We start from the raw sequence: 13,004 nt of genomic DNA on the forward strand, positions 1-13,004 counted from the left end.
CTCTGAATACAACTTCTACCCCCTTCAGCCCACAGGAGTTGCCTGACAGAGTGCCAGAGGGATATCAGGGCACAGACACCAGTAAGTTCTCCTCCTGGCACCCAGCTGGACCCCTGCTCTAGCACCTATACAGAGAGGCTGCCACCAGTACCTATTGGGAATGGCCCACCTGGCTCCTAGTCCCTTATGGGGGACCCTGCAGAGGGCACACACCCAGTTGGGTTGGCAGGGCAAGAGCACCATTCTACCTGCTGTGAGGAAGGGGACCTGGTGGCCCCAGTGGAGCAGCGAAAAGCGTCCATGAGCACAGCAGGTAATGAGTGTCCTGTGTTTGGAGCACACGGGGTGATGGGGAGGGAGCCCTCATCCCCTGAGGAGACAGCAAGGGTGAGGTGCATCCTTCCCAGATGAGAAATGCAAAGGCCCTGGGGCAAGCCTGCTAGGAGCAGGGGGGCATAGAGCAGAGACCTGGCCTGCACCCCTAGCAGCAGTGGGCCTGCTTCCCTGGCCGAGGAGGGTGTGAACACAGATGCTGCGTGCTACTCTACACTCAAGGGGTACCCTGGCCACTGGGGAGGGTCAAGGTCATGGCCAGGGAGCAGGGACAGATGCAGGCCACTGGTCTGGAGACTGAGTACCTGATAAAACAGGGAGCATCAGGGCCTGGTGGTGGCACACCTCCATAAGTGCACATTACCATGTGCAAGGATGCAGGTTCAAGCCCCTAATCCTCACCTACGGGGGCGATGCATCATGAGTGGTGAAACAAGTAGTGCAGGTGTCTCTCTCTATTTCCATCTCCTCTCAATTTCTCTCTGTCCTATGATATAAAGCACAGAAAGAAAAAACAGAAAAAATAAAGAAAATGGCCACCAGAGGTAGCTGATCTGTGGTGCAAGCCAGAAATAAGCCTGGTGAAAAACAAACCAAAATATGTAGGCAGGTTGACTACAGTGGACCAAGCTGTGGTTGGGAGGACTGGGAGCAAAAGACCAAGGGTGAGGTGCCTCAGACCCCTAGGTGGGGCAGTGGTCATGGGTACCTGCACACCTTCGAGGGAAGAAAGAAGCAGGGTCCAAGTTGATGTGTGTGTCCTTGTGCACATGAGTGGCCGGTGTGTGCCTGGGCATGTACAGGTCTCTGTATGGCTGCTCCTGAGGGTAGACTCTCAACACAAGACATCTTTCTCGTGATCTGGGAAGTGGCACAATGGATAAAGCACTGAACAAGCATGAGGTCCCGAGTTCAACCCCCGGCAGCACATGTACCAGTGTGATGTCTGGTTCTTTCTCTCTCCTCCTATCATTCTTGTTAATAGATAAATAAAATATTTTTTTAAAAAATCTTTCTCACTCTAGTGGGAACATAGATCCAAAACCCTTGGGGGGGGGGCAGTGAGCAGGTAAGAGAAGACCTTGTGCTTGGGGGAATCCGGTTCAGACTCAGGCCACGGACACATCCCAGAGTGCCAGCAGGAGCGGCAAGCGGTCAAGGAAGGGGCCACTCCACTCTGCAGATGACCCCAGAAGAAAAGACTGGGTTTCGCTTCTGCAAGCAGCTGTTGAGCTCACATCAGAGGAATGCAGGGGCGGACACAGTGTGACCCAGGCCTAGTGCATGTCATCTGGAGGCAGTGGCACAGGTGGAAAGGCCACAGGCTGGCTCCTGAGGGCACCCAGCCCCTAGGGGAGGCCTGGCTCTCACTTCCTGTTCTGTGCTGGGTGCCTGCAACTGGGGTGTCCCATGGGCTCAGCAACAGCCACCTGCTTGCTTCCAGGCCACCAGAGGCCCCAGAACCACGGGGTCCAGAGACTAGCCAGGCTCAGGGAGAGGTTCCCTGGTGAGATCCCTCAGAACCCCAGAGCCCACCATTCCAAGGCTCCTGCAAAGACTGTTAGGACTCGGAGCAGGTCCAGGGTTCAGGAGAGGCCCACCACCCTGAGGCCTCTGTTGAGGGTCCTGCACTTGTCCCAGGGTGAAGCACCTTGTCTGTTCTACTCCCAGGCCTGTGCACAGGGGGTACCTGGGAGTCCCACCTCCATTATCACATTGCAGAGGGTTCCATGGTTTTATTACTGACCACGGGCACCTTTGCTGAAGGAGACAAGTGCACCTTTTTTTTTTTGAAAAATTTTTATTATCTTTATTTATTTATTAGATAGAAACAGCTAGAAATTGAGAGGGAGGGGGGATAGAGAAGAAAAGAGAGACACCTGCATCTCTGATTCACCACTCTTGAAGCTTTCCCCCTGCAGGTGGGGAACAGAGACTTGAACCTGGGTCCTTGCGCATTGTAACATGTGCACTTAACCAGGTGCGCCACCACCCAGCCCCCCTTTTTTATCTTTTTGTCTTTAGTTATTGGATTGAGACAGCCAGAAATTGAGAGGAAGGGGAGATAGAGAAGGTGAGAGATACCTACAGCACTGCTTCACCACTTGTGAAGCTTTCCCCCTGCAGGTGAAGACTGGGGGCTTGAACCTATGTCCTTGAGCATTGTAACATATGGGCTCAACCAGGTGTGCCACCACCCAGGACCAAAATCTGTTTTTTATTTTAATTAATTAATTAATTAATTAATTTTTACCAGAGAACTGCTCAGCTCTGGATTATGGTAGTGGGGGGGGGGATTGAACCTGGGACTTCAGAGCCTCAGACAAGAAAGTCTCTTTGCATAACAGTTATGCCATCTACCCCCACAAATAGATCTTTTCAGGAGGAACTATGAACCCCAAACACTCTAGCACCCTCAACAGCACGTGCTGAGGGGCAGGACTTGTTTACTTGGGTGTTATCCAGGGAGGGGTGAGCTGGCACTCTGGCCTGCCCAGACACCCAGGGCTTCCTACACCACCTTCAGACCTGCTGCATAATGGTTGCCCAGAGACCAATGGAGAACAGAGATGCCCACAACCCCAGCCTCCAGTCCCTATACCTGGGCAGAGGACCCACTGCACAGGCAGCCACAGCAGTGCCTCCCTTGAACCTGGTGCCCATAGGAACCCTAGCAGTTCTGGTCCCTAAGCATGGTCGCTGTTGTGGCCAAGAGCTTGATTTGGCTCCAAAACCTTCCCTCACCTGGTCACCGGCCTGTACTGATCACAGAATCTTTCAGCATGGATCATGGGGAAGCTCTGGGGTGAAGGCATCCTGCAGACTGAACACCCTAGAAAGGGGAGTTGAAGGGGACTCAGCCTTATAAGCACAGGGCCATCCACAGTGGCCCCACTCTGCCAGGACCCTAGACACAGGGTGTGTCCTCAGCCCTGAAGTCCAGGAAGCCAAGTCTTAGCACCCCAGGTTCCTAACACCCCTTGGAGCTCTGCTCTGCTGTGTTGGGTCACAAGTCAGCCAGCCTAAAGGATAAAGGGCAGTGGGATACTCCCTCCTCCCACTTGGAGAAGCAGGAAGCTGGGCCAGCTTCTAGAAGGGAGCTCTGCCAAGTGACTGCCTGGCCTCCTGTCCCAGCTCCCTGCTCCCAGCACTGTGGCCCAGCTCCAGCTGCTTCTGGCAGGGCGGCTCCATCGAAAGCAGCTCCTCCTGACAGTGGGAAGTGACGCAGCTATAGCTCCCTAGCCTCCACAGAGTGTAGCCTCCTATATACACCAGGGCCTGTGTGTGTGTGTGTGTGTACACACTGGAGCACACCTGGGGCTAGGCCAGGCTGCTCAACACCAGAACAAACTTACAAGGTTCCATTTGGGGAGGGGTGCCCTGCACCCCCATATTCCAACCCTTCTGCCTGCTGGCCCTTTTGATACTTGCTATGTCCCATTTTTCAGAGAACTCAGAGAACAGAGAGACAGAGATAGAAAGGCTGATCTACGAAGTTTCTGGAGGTGCTCAGACCTGGCTTCAACCCCAGGCCAGCTGCAAAACCCACATAGGATCCTCCTGTCCCCACAGACCACCAAGGCTGGCAGGACAGGTGTGCTGAGCCAGCCCCCCCCCCCCCCCCGGTCTCCCAGCACAGGCTAAGAACAGAGCAGTGCTCCCCTACTGGGCCAAGGCCACTCACCTGGGCTCACAGGCAGGCCCAGTGCTGTTACCCACTCACCTGGGACACCCCTGGCCCCCACAATGAGGGACCAAGCTATGTTTGTGGGAAGCGGGGAGTAGGACAAGAGCCCAGATCACAGAGCTGAGGGCAGGGGTGTGGAAACCCCCAGCCAAGCCTAGAGTCTGGCTTCCTAGAACAACTCTGCACAAGCCCTGCCTGCACACAAGGATGGGTTCTGGGGACACTTCTTTCATTGACTTATTCTTGCCACCAGGATTATTGCTGGGGCTCTAGGCCTCTGCCATGTTTTAGATACAGAGAGAGAAGGGCAGGGACAGGTGGTAGTACACCTGTTTGAGTGCACAAAGACCCCAGATCAGGCCCCTGTCCTCACCTGCAGGGGGAGAGCTTCATGAGTGGTTAGTTAAGCAGTGCTGAAGGTGACTTCTCTTGTCTCCTTCTCTATTCTCCTTTCCATCTTAATTTCTCTGTGTCTCTTAAACAAATTCAATTAAAAGAGAGAGAGACAGATAAAGACAGACACTACAGCACTGCTCCACCATTCATGAAGCCTCCTTCCTGCCAGTGCTCCCATGAGACACCCAAGGCTAGAACTCAGGTCCTCAGCCCAAGTATTGTGTGGGCTCTATTGACCTGCCAGCCTTCCGGGGACACTTTTGAAGGTACCTGAATTGGCTCTGGACAGGAGCATTTCAGGGAGATCAGCTCAGCCCCAGGCCCAAGGAGACATATGAAAGCACGAAAGCACTTTACAGTCAGAGCCAGAACAGGAACAAGGTGCACAGACTGTTCCAGAAAACAGGTGTGCACTGCGGCCTCGACAGCACAGGCACCTACAGCCACCACCAGCCCCTTGGAGCCCGAGCCCTGCTGCATCCTGCCTCCATGGGAGCCTGCAGCAGGCTCCTTATTTATTTTTATTTCTTATTTGGTAGGACAGAGAATTTGAGAAGTGACGGGGGAGATAGAGAGACACCTGGAGACCTGCTTGACCACTTGTGAAGCTTCCCCCATGCAGATGGGAAGTGGGGGCTGGAACCCAGCTGGGTCCGTGTGCACAGTAACACATGCACTCAACTGAGTGCAGCACCGCCTGGTCCTCCATAATGACCCTCCTGAACACACTTCCCAGCCCACAAGAAGCTGCCACCGCCATGTCCAGCCAGGACACACTTGCCACCCCCCTACCCAGCCCACAAGTGTGGGCCAGGTGTGCATGTCAAATGGCATCTGTGGTAAGCAGAACCGGGGTGCCAGCTGATGGCTTTGGGGCTGAGCCCAGTGTCATGGAAACCCATGACTGAGGTGGGAGGAGGAGTTTTACTTGCCCTACTGGCCCACAAAGAAACTGGCAGGGCTCTAAGATCCAGGGCATCATTGATGTCCCACCACTCACTCACTGGGTGCCCTCTAAAACCCCACAAAAGTCCAACCCCAGACCCCAGGAGGCTCATCTTTAGAAAGATCTGCATGCATATATGATTATGACAAACAAAGTCATATGGGTGGACCTAGGCCACATGGCTGGTGTCCCTGTGAGAAAGGAGGATTGGGAAAGCTCCAGAGGGACAACCAAGAGGACACAGAGGCTGTTAACATGGGCCCAGGAATAAGGCCATGGGAGAAGCCAGCCCTGCAGCCTGATAGTGCTCTGGCCCCCAGCTGGGATTTGCCCACAGCCTGGGCAGATGTACAACCTGCAGTGTAGATGCCAACCTCGGACAGCAGGGCCAGGTCTAGTTACTGCTTGACCAGAGAGAACATTCCAGGCCACTGACCCTTCCTGGTCCTTGAGAAAGGGGTGATCTGAGCTTCAGGGGGCTGATGGGTTCAGGGATGCAGCTGTGGAGTGTTCTGGAATGGTACTGGTGGTAGGCAGGGAGGGTCTCCAGGCCACCCAGCACCTGGGATTTCAGACAGTAACAACAACAGAGGCCATGGATGCCGTCCCCCCCAAGAGTGCTGCACTGTGAATGTGAGCAATCACGGCCAGGCTTGCCCAATACCTGCTTGTGCCAGCAGCACCCTGCCAATCCAACTAATCATTAACGGAACCTCTGAGAACAGAAGCTAAGGGTCTCACCCCAGACCCTTGGGGACATGAGTGGACATGCCCTCCCTCACACCATGCCCCCCCCCCCACCGGGGACATATCTGGGCAGCTGGCAGCACAAACAACAGCACTGCTATTCCCCTGCCCCCGCCCCCCTTCACTGCAGCAGTCTGAGCCAGTCTGAATGGGGGAGCATGCAGGCAACCCTTGAGGCCCACAAGGATCCCTAAGGACCCTGTGTCCCTGCACTGCAAAGCCCATGCTTCAGAGGGAGAGCTGGAGAGTGAGCACAAGTGTAGGACCTCGGGGGCAAAGAGGGGTAGCTCAGTGATTTATGCAACAGACTCTCCTGCCTGAAGCTCAAAGGCCCCAAATTCAATCTTCAGTATCACTGTAAGCCAAAGCTGAGCAAGCCTCTGATCAAAATATAAAATACATAAATGAATATATAAATGCAGAAGTGTGGACAACAGCTGCTTTGCCATGGTGTCACCAAGCTTGGGACCCAAGCCAAAGGGCCCACAGTGGGTTCTGAGGAGCCCCAGGTTGGGAGAACACACTGATCCTCATGGGTGAAAAACTGCATCTAGGATGAGGAGAGATGCTGGAGGTTGAAAGGAAGGCCTGGAGCCAGGTGGGACACAAGGAGCTGGCTTTCAGAATCTGATGGTTGAGTTAACACAGTTGATATGTTTTTTTTCTTTCTTTCAGAATTTATTTATTCATGAGAAAGATAGTAGGAGAGAAAGAAAGAACCAGACGTCACTCTGGTACATGTGCTGCCAGGGATTGAACTTGGGACCTGAGTCTGGTACTACCCATGGTAGTGCCTGGGTGACTCATGACTAAGACTCCAGTGTTTTAACCACTGCGCTGCCTCCTGGACCACAACGTGGCTTTTCTTAAATGTGTCTGAACATCTCTGAAAAATGAGTGATGTCGGGGGCCGAGTGGTGGTACACCTGGTTGAGCACACATCTAACAGTGCACAAGGACCAAAGTTTGAGGCCCCGGTCCCAACCTGCAGGGGGAAAGCTTTGTTAGTGGTGAAGCAGGGCTGCAGGTGTCTCTCTGTCTCTCTCCTTCCCTGTCACCCCCTCTCCTCTCAATTTCTGGCTGTCTCTATCCAATAAGTATATAAAGATAATAAAATAACATTTGTAAAAAAAAAAAAAAAAAAAGTCAGCTGTGTAGGGGCCGGGCAGTAGCACAGCGGGTTAAGTGCACATGATGCAAAGTGCAAAGATCAGTGTGAGGATCCAGGTTCAAGCGCCTGGCTCTCCACTTGCAGGGGGGGAATCACTTCACGTGGGCCATTAAGGCTGCCAGTGGAGTAGGTAGGACCTGAAGCTTCAAAAGGGAGACAGGCTATTTACATAAAAGAGAAAAAGCTTGATCACACTATACTTACTATTAATATATTTTTTTTACCAGAGCATTGATCAGCTCTGGCCTATAATAGTGTGGGGGATTGAACCTGGGACTTCGCTTCACATGCGCTGAAGCAGGTCTGCAGGTGTCGTCTGTCTTTCTCTCCTCTCTCTATCTTCCCCATCTCTCTTGATTTCTCTGTCCTATCCAACAACAACAGTAATGACAACAACAATAATAACAACGATAAACAAGGGTAACAAAAGGGAAAAAATTAGCTTCCTGGAACAGTCGATTTGTACTGCAGGAACCAAGTCCCAGCAATAACCCTGGAGGCAAAAAAAAAAAAAGTTAGCTGTGTCAAAAAAGAAAATGAGTGACATCCGAGGTTAAGTGCTCCCTTTACATGCACACCGTGCCCTCTCCAATCCAGCAGACTCCAGGAGACTAGAGCCAGAAGGTGGGGAGGTCTGTGGGGTGGGGACCACCACACACCACAGGAGGGACAGGACAAGTGCTGCATGGCTAGGGGAGGAGCCAGCTCCTCCTGCAGGGGGAGGGGCTGACTCTCAGAGTCAGAGGAGAAGGGGCTGCTCACTGGCTTTCCCATCCTTGACAATGCCAGAGATTACTTCTTGGAGCCAGGAAAGGTTTCTAATCAGCTACTCCTGCCCAACCAGTCCCTCTCTCACTGGTCCCATGATCCTCCTTTCTATTTTAAACAAAGTAAGTGAAATAAAATAAAATAAACAAGAAAGGAGGAAGAGAAAGTTGTGGGGGGGGGGGGAGAACACTGCTCCGCTCTGGCATAAAACAGAGCCAGGGATTGAACCTGCAACCTCTGGGGTCTCAGATGTATGGGTGACTATTCTACCAGGCTAAGCTGTGTCTCTAGGCCCCTGGAACTTTTTGTTCTTGCAGCAAAGGCCTCTGGATACAGCAGGATGGAGTACTGTTCAGCTAAGTGGCAGCCCACCCACCTGGGGGCCCAAGAAACAGACTGAGCACTTGGAGACAAGCTCACCACTTCCTTCAGAGCCCCTACAGGAGGCTGGGCCACTCTTGGTGAAATCTGTTTCAGAGGGCAGACAACAGCAGAGGCGGTCACCCAGGCACTACCGTGGGTAGTACCAGACTCAGGGCTCATGCACCCCCAAGCATGGACACTCAATTGCTAGATACATCTGCAGGTCTTGGAGGGTCCCCACCTCAGAAGCAGGGGCCCCAGGCAGGGCTGGACTCCTTGGAATCCTGTTACGGAATCCTGCTGCAGGAGGGAGCCTGGCACCCTAACTTCACTCACGTCTGCTGGTGGGCATCAGCAGTTGCCTCCTCAACCTCATGACCTCCTGACAGGGTCCCTGGCGTCGTCTCAGAGCTGTGCGGTACAGACATGGCAGGGTGAATTTCAGCTGGGATGGCAGGGCAGGGGAAAGGAACGGTGGGGGAACCGTGGTGCTTCCACTGAGGAAGACAATGTAGGTAGCAGTGAAACTGGCCAGGGACACAGGTCTCGGCTGTGAGGGGAAAAGGAGTCCCCCATCCAGAGGGCTGCTGGGAAGACAATGCAAGCTGCCCCTTAGTTCTGTGTTCCCCATGTCCCAGAGTCAGAACAGGAAGAAGCCCACATTATCCAGCACTCTACACTACACCCCTAGACCAGGAACTCTGTGTGGGGTCCCTCTCCAAGGTGACAGCCGCTGGCAACACCAGGCCAGCTATGCCTAGCAAGTTGAACAGAAGAGGTAGCAGGGCAGCCAGTCTGGTTCCATGGTTACATGGGGAAACAGGACCCATATCTGCAAGGGAGGAGTAGCTGGACTGAGCTGGGCTTGGGTCTCACTGGCAACCTGCTGCCCAGAGAAGCAGAAAGGAAGCCCTGATACCAACAGCACATATGTCCAAGAAGCTCTGGTCTAAAACAAAGCAGAGGGGGCCAGGCAGTGGCACACAATCACCAAGTATGAGGACCTGGGTTCAAGCCCCCAGTCCCCACCTACAGGGCAAAAGCTTCACAAGTGGTGAAACAGATCTGCAGTGTCTATCTCCCCTCCCCTCTCAATTTCTCTCTGTCCTGTCAAATAAAATAGAAAGAATAAAAGGAAAAATAAATATCCACCAGGAGTGGTGGATTCCTAGTGCTGATACTGAGTCCCAATGACAACCCTGATGGCAAAAAAAAAAAAAGTAGAAAAACTGGGCTCCAGAGGTACAACCCCCTAGGACACCCCCACAGCCACGTTAGTCTCTTCCAAAGATACCCACTCAGCAAGACCCCAGCCCCCACCCTGTTCCTCTCAGTGCAGAGCTCTGCAAAACCTGGCATTGCCACCACTCGACCATCAAGAGTCCCATGCCTGCAGCCTCTGTGACCTGGGCACAAGGATCTTGCAGCTGGCAGGATCAGGAACCACTTTTCTTGCCCAGTGCTCCAGAGAGGGGATACTTTGGGTGGGAGGACACCATGCAGCCGCTGGGAGCGAGGTTCAGAGAACCCCCCAGGTTTAGCAGTGCCCTCAACCTACTAGAGGACTCCCTGCAGCACTTCTGAAGTAGAGACCATGAGTACACATGTGGGTAAGCATGCCCTTGGTTTCACATCCATACACTCACACAAATGTACTCACGTGCTTATTTGTGCTTGCACACAGCTGGGTACAGTGCCTTGACTCTTGTCTTTCAGAGAAAAAGGTGCCAAGTCCGCCAGACTCACTTCCATCAAGAAGATGCCCACTGGGCCCTCTAGCTGGGGCTGCTGAACTCCACCCACTCTAGGTGCCAGGCTTCTATCTTGGTGACTATGAGTGCCCAGCCACAACTGAAGCTTGTGTGAGGTCTACAATAGAGGACTTGGGGGCTCACCTTTCCCCGGAACAACTGCCTGGACCTCCACTTCCTAGTGCTGTCACCCATCTTCCACATGGTCCCCATCTTAGCAAAGGCAAGGCAGCCAGATCCTTCCTTGAGTCAACAGGCTACTGGGTGCAGGACACAGAGGTCCTGTCAGTTACTCCAGCCACCAGAATGTGGCTGCTACAAATAACCGCAGTGGGGGCCTGCTTCCAGGGAGATGCTGCAGTGAGTGCTTTCTCTCCTCCAGGGAGCTCCTTGGGGTGCCCCAAGCACAAGTCCTGGGCCCAGGGCTCAGCTGTTTACACAACATCCCGCCTCCTACCTTATAGGCACTAACTAGTCCTGCACCCCTTGTGCCTCATGAGTACGGTTCTTCTCCCCTCACCTTCCCTGGGGGGCTCCCTCAGGAGGATGTGGTTGAGGGGACCATGGACAGACCTGCAAGTGGGCTACTGTAGGAAGCATCCAAACTGACCACTTTCAAAGATCCCAGGAACTCCCTTCCTCACTGCCGCCATCCAGGTTTGCAGGGGATGCCGGCCACACTGAGTAGGACCACATTGTGGTGACTCTGCCAGCCTGGGAAAAGCAGTCGCACTGTCTCTGGCAGCTGGGGGACTGGCTGAACCAGCCCCAGACCACACAGGGCAGCTATGGCCCTATCCTGGCCAGCACTCCAAAGCTGACCAACCTGTCCTGGCAATATTGTCGACTGAGGTCCCCAGTGACCCACACAAAAAGAGACTCGAGCCCGCAAGCAACAACTCTAGGTGGGTGCAGAGCCACCTGGCCCGTCTGGGTCCATGCCTGCCTCCAAGCACACCCTTCCCTGCTGTGAGCACCAAGTTCCCAGTCTGCTTCCACACACTGAGCCTGCCTGTGGGTAGCTGACTCCAGCCCTCTTTCCCGCAGTACCTGCAGTGCCCAGGGGGAAGGTGCTGACCACAGGCTGCTGAGCTTCATTAAGGCGCTGTGGGACTCCCCTGGGGCTAAGCCACACCACGTGCCCCAGGCAATTCTCCCCTGAAAGTTCCCTTTTCAAGGTTTCAGTGCAAGACTCAGGAAAACAGGAGAAAAAGACTATGACGAGCCCTTCCCTTCCACCTCTGCAGGAGTGAGCAAACCGTAATGGAACCAATGACTAATAATTTAATCCACCTCTCTCCTTCCACAGCGGCTGCAAAGCAACAAGCCCAGAAGACTGTGCCACCACCGCTACGTGATGCCCCACAGAGCGCACAAAGCCTTTCCCACCCAGCAGCCCAGTGTGGCTTCGGATCCGCTCCTAGTCGCAGTCCCTTCCGGATCCCCAATGGGACGTGGCCGCAACTTGGCAGCCTGACCCTGCCTGGGCTGGCCCCTTGCCCCCACAGAGCTGAGCGGTATCACTGGCCGGTGTGACTCGAGGAGAAACTGTTGCTCGGCGCCCGCAGCCCTGAGCGGGCAGCCACGTAGATGCTGCAAGGCAGGGCCAGCCGGCGGCTTCGGGCACAGGCGCAGCCACCGCCAGCGACCCCCGCTTCCGAGGCCCGCTGGGCTGGGCAGGGGTCCACATTCCGCAAGGGCACCCAGGACGGTGCGGGGGAGCGCGGGCCCGTGGGCGGCCGTCGGTGGCAGAGTGACATTTCGCAGCCTGGAATGCGGATCCCACTCCCGACGCGCGGAGCCGAGCGGGTGCGCCACCTCCCACACAATTAGTCTCCCCCCCGCGGTTACATAAGACGGATTACCCGCGCACCCTAGCCCGCGCGCTCCGCTCCCGGCGGAGTTGCGGGAAGACCTGGAGCGCCGCCCCCCGCCCACAACACACACACAGGTGCCCCGAGGCCGGCGCCGCCCGAGGAGCCCCCGCGGACCCTGCACCCGGACGCAGCGACCACAGCCCCTAGTCCCCGCTTTGCCCGGCCCTAGGCTCCGCTTGCGGTCAGGACTGCGGCTCCGGTCCGCAGCACCACACCTGCTGCACGGAGGCGGCGCGCCAACCTGTGTCCCACAGCGCCCTCCCCCCCCCCATACACGGCCCGGAAGACCCCCGTGGTCACCGCCGCCGCGCTGCGGGCTCACCTTGTAGACATTCTCTGTGAGCCGGTGCATCTCCTCCGAGCGCGATAGCGACATGGTGCTGGGTCCGGCGGTAGCCCTGAGCGGAGCGGGGGCGCGGGCGGTGGCTGAAGCGGGCCGGCGGAGAACGAGGCAGAACAGCGCGCGAAACCCAGACTAGGAGCGCGGCGCCCCGCCTGCCGGCCCCTCTTATAGGCGCGCAGGCCCCGCCCCGTGGAGGTCCCGCCCCCTACGCCCCCGCCCCCGCCAAACCCGTATCACCACCCCCAGCTGCCCGCCCCCGCCCAGCCCCACCGCTGCTAGGCAACCGGCAGACCCCGCCCCCGCGCTGCTCTTCCATTGGTGGCTTCGGGAAACAGGGGGAGGGGCAGGGCTGGAGGCGGGGTCTTCCGGCCGGCAGCGCGGCATTATTGGTCAGCTGTGCCGTCGGTCGCCGGGGAGGGAACGGAGGCGCAGTTCGGGCTGGGGCCCTGGAAACAGCCTGAGGGGGCCCGGGCGACAGCCGGGCTGGGGGTGGGGAGGTGGGGGCAGGGTGGCGCAAGAAGACGCGAGCAGAAGGTGGGGAGTGGGTGCGAGGGGCGCCGCGGCGGGCGCTGGGAGGCGGCGCCTCGTGAAGTGGCGATGGGGTCTGAGGGCTCCGGGTTT

The 13,004-nt window shown here is 55.8% G+C and overlaps 1 protein-coding gene across 4 annotated transcripts in view; it reads right to left on the reverse strand.

Moving 5' to 3' along the window:
• Positions 1-12,521, reverse strand: part of BAIAP2 (BAR/IMD domain containing adaptor protein 2) — a 51,779-nt gene extending 39,258 nt beyond the window's left edge. For all 4 annotated transcript variants that reach the window (XM_007534743.3, XM_016193258.2, XM_007534742.2 and 1 more), the window contains exon 1: positions 12,363-12,521. Coding sequence is in view for 3 of the 4 variants with exons in the window: in XM_016193258.2 (XP_016048744.1) it covers positions 12,363-12,416 (54 nt within the window). In the remaining variant the exon portion in view is untranslated. The remainder of the gene's footprint in view (positions 1-12,362) is intronic.
• Positions 12,522-13,004: the final 483 nt, after the last annotated feature.

This window comes from Erinaceus europaeus, chromosome 14, assembly GCF_950295315.1.
Source record: "Erinaceus europaeus chromosome 14, mEriEur2.1, whole genome shotgun sequence".
NCBI lineage: Eukaryota > Metazoa > Chordata > Mammalia > Eulipotyphla > Erinaceidae > Erinaceus > Erinaceus europaeus.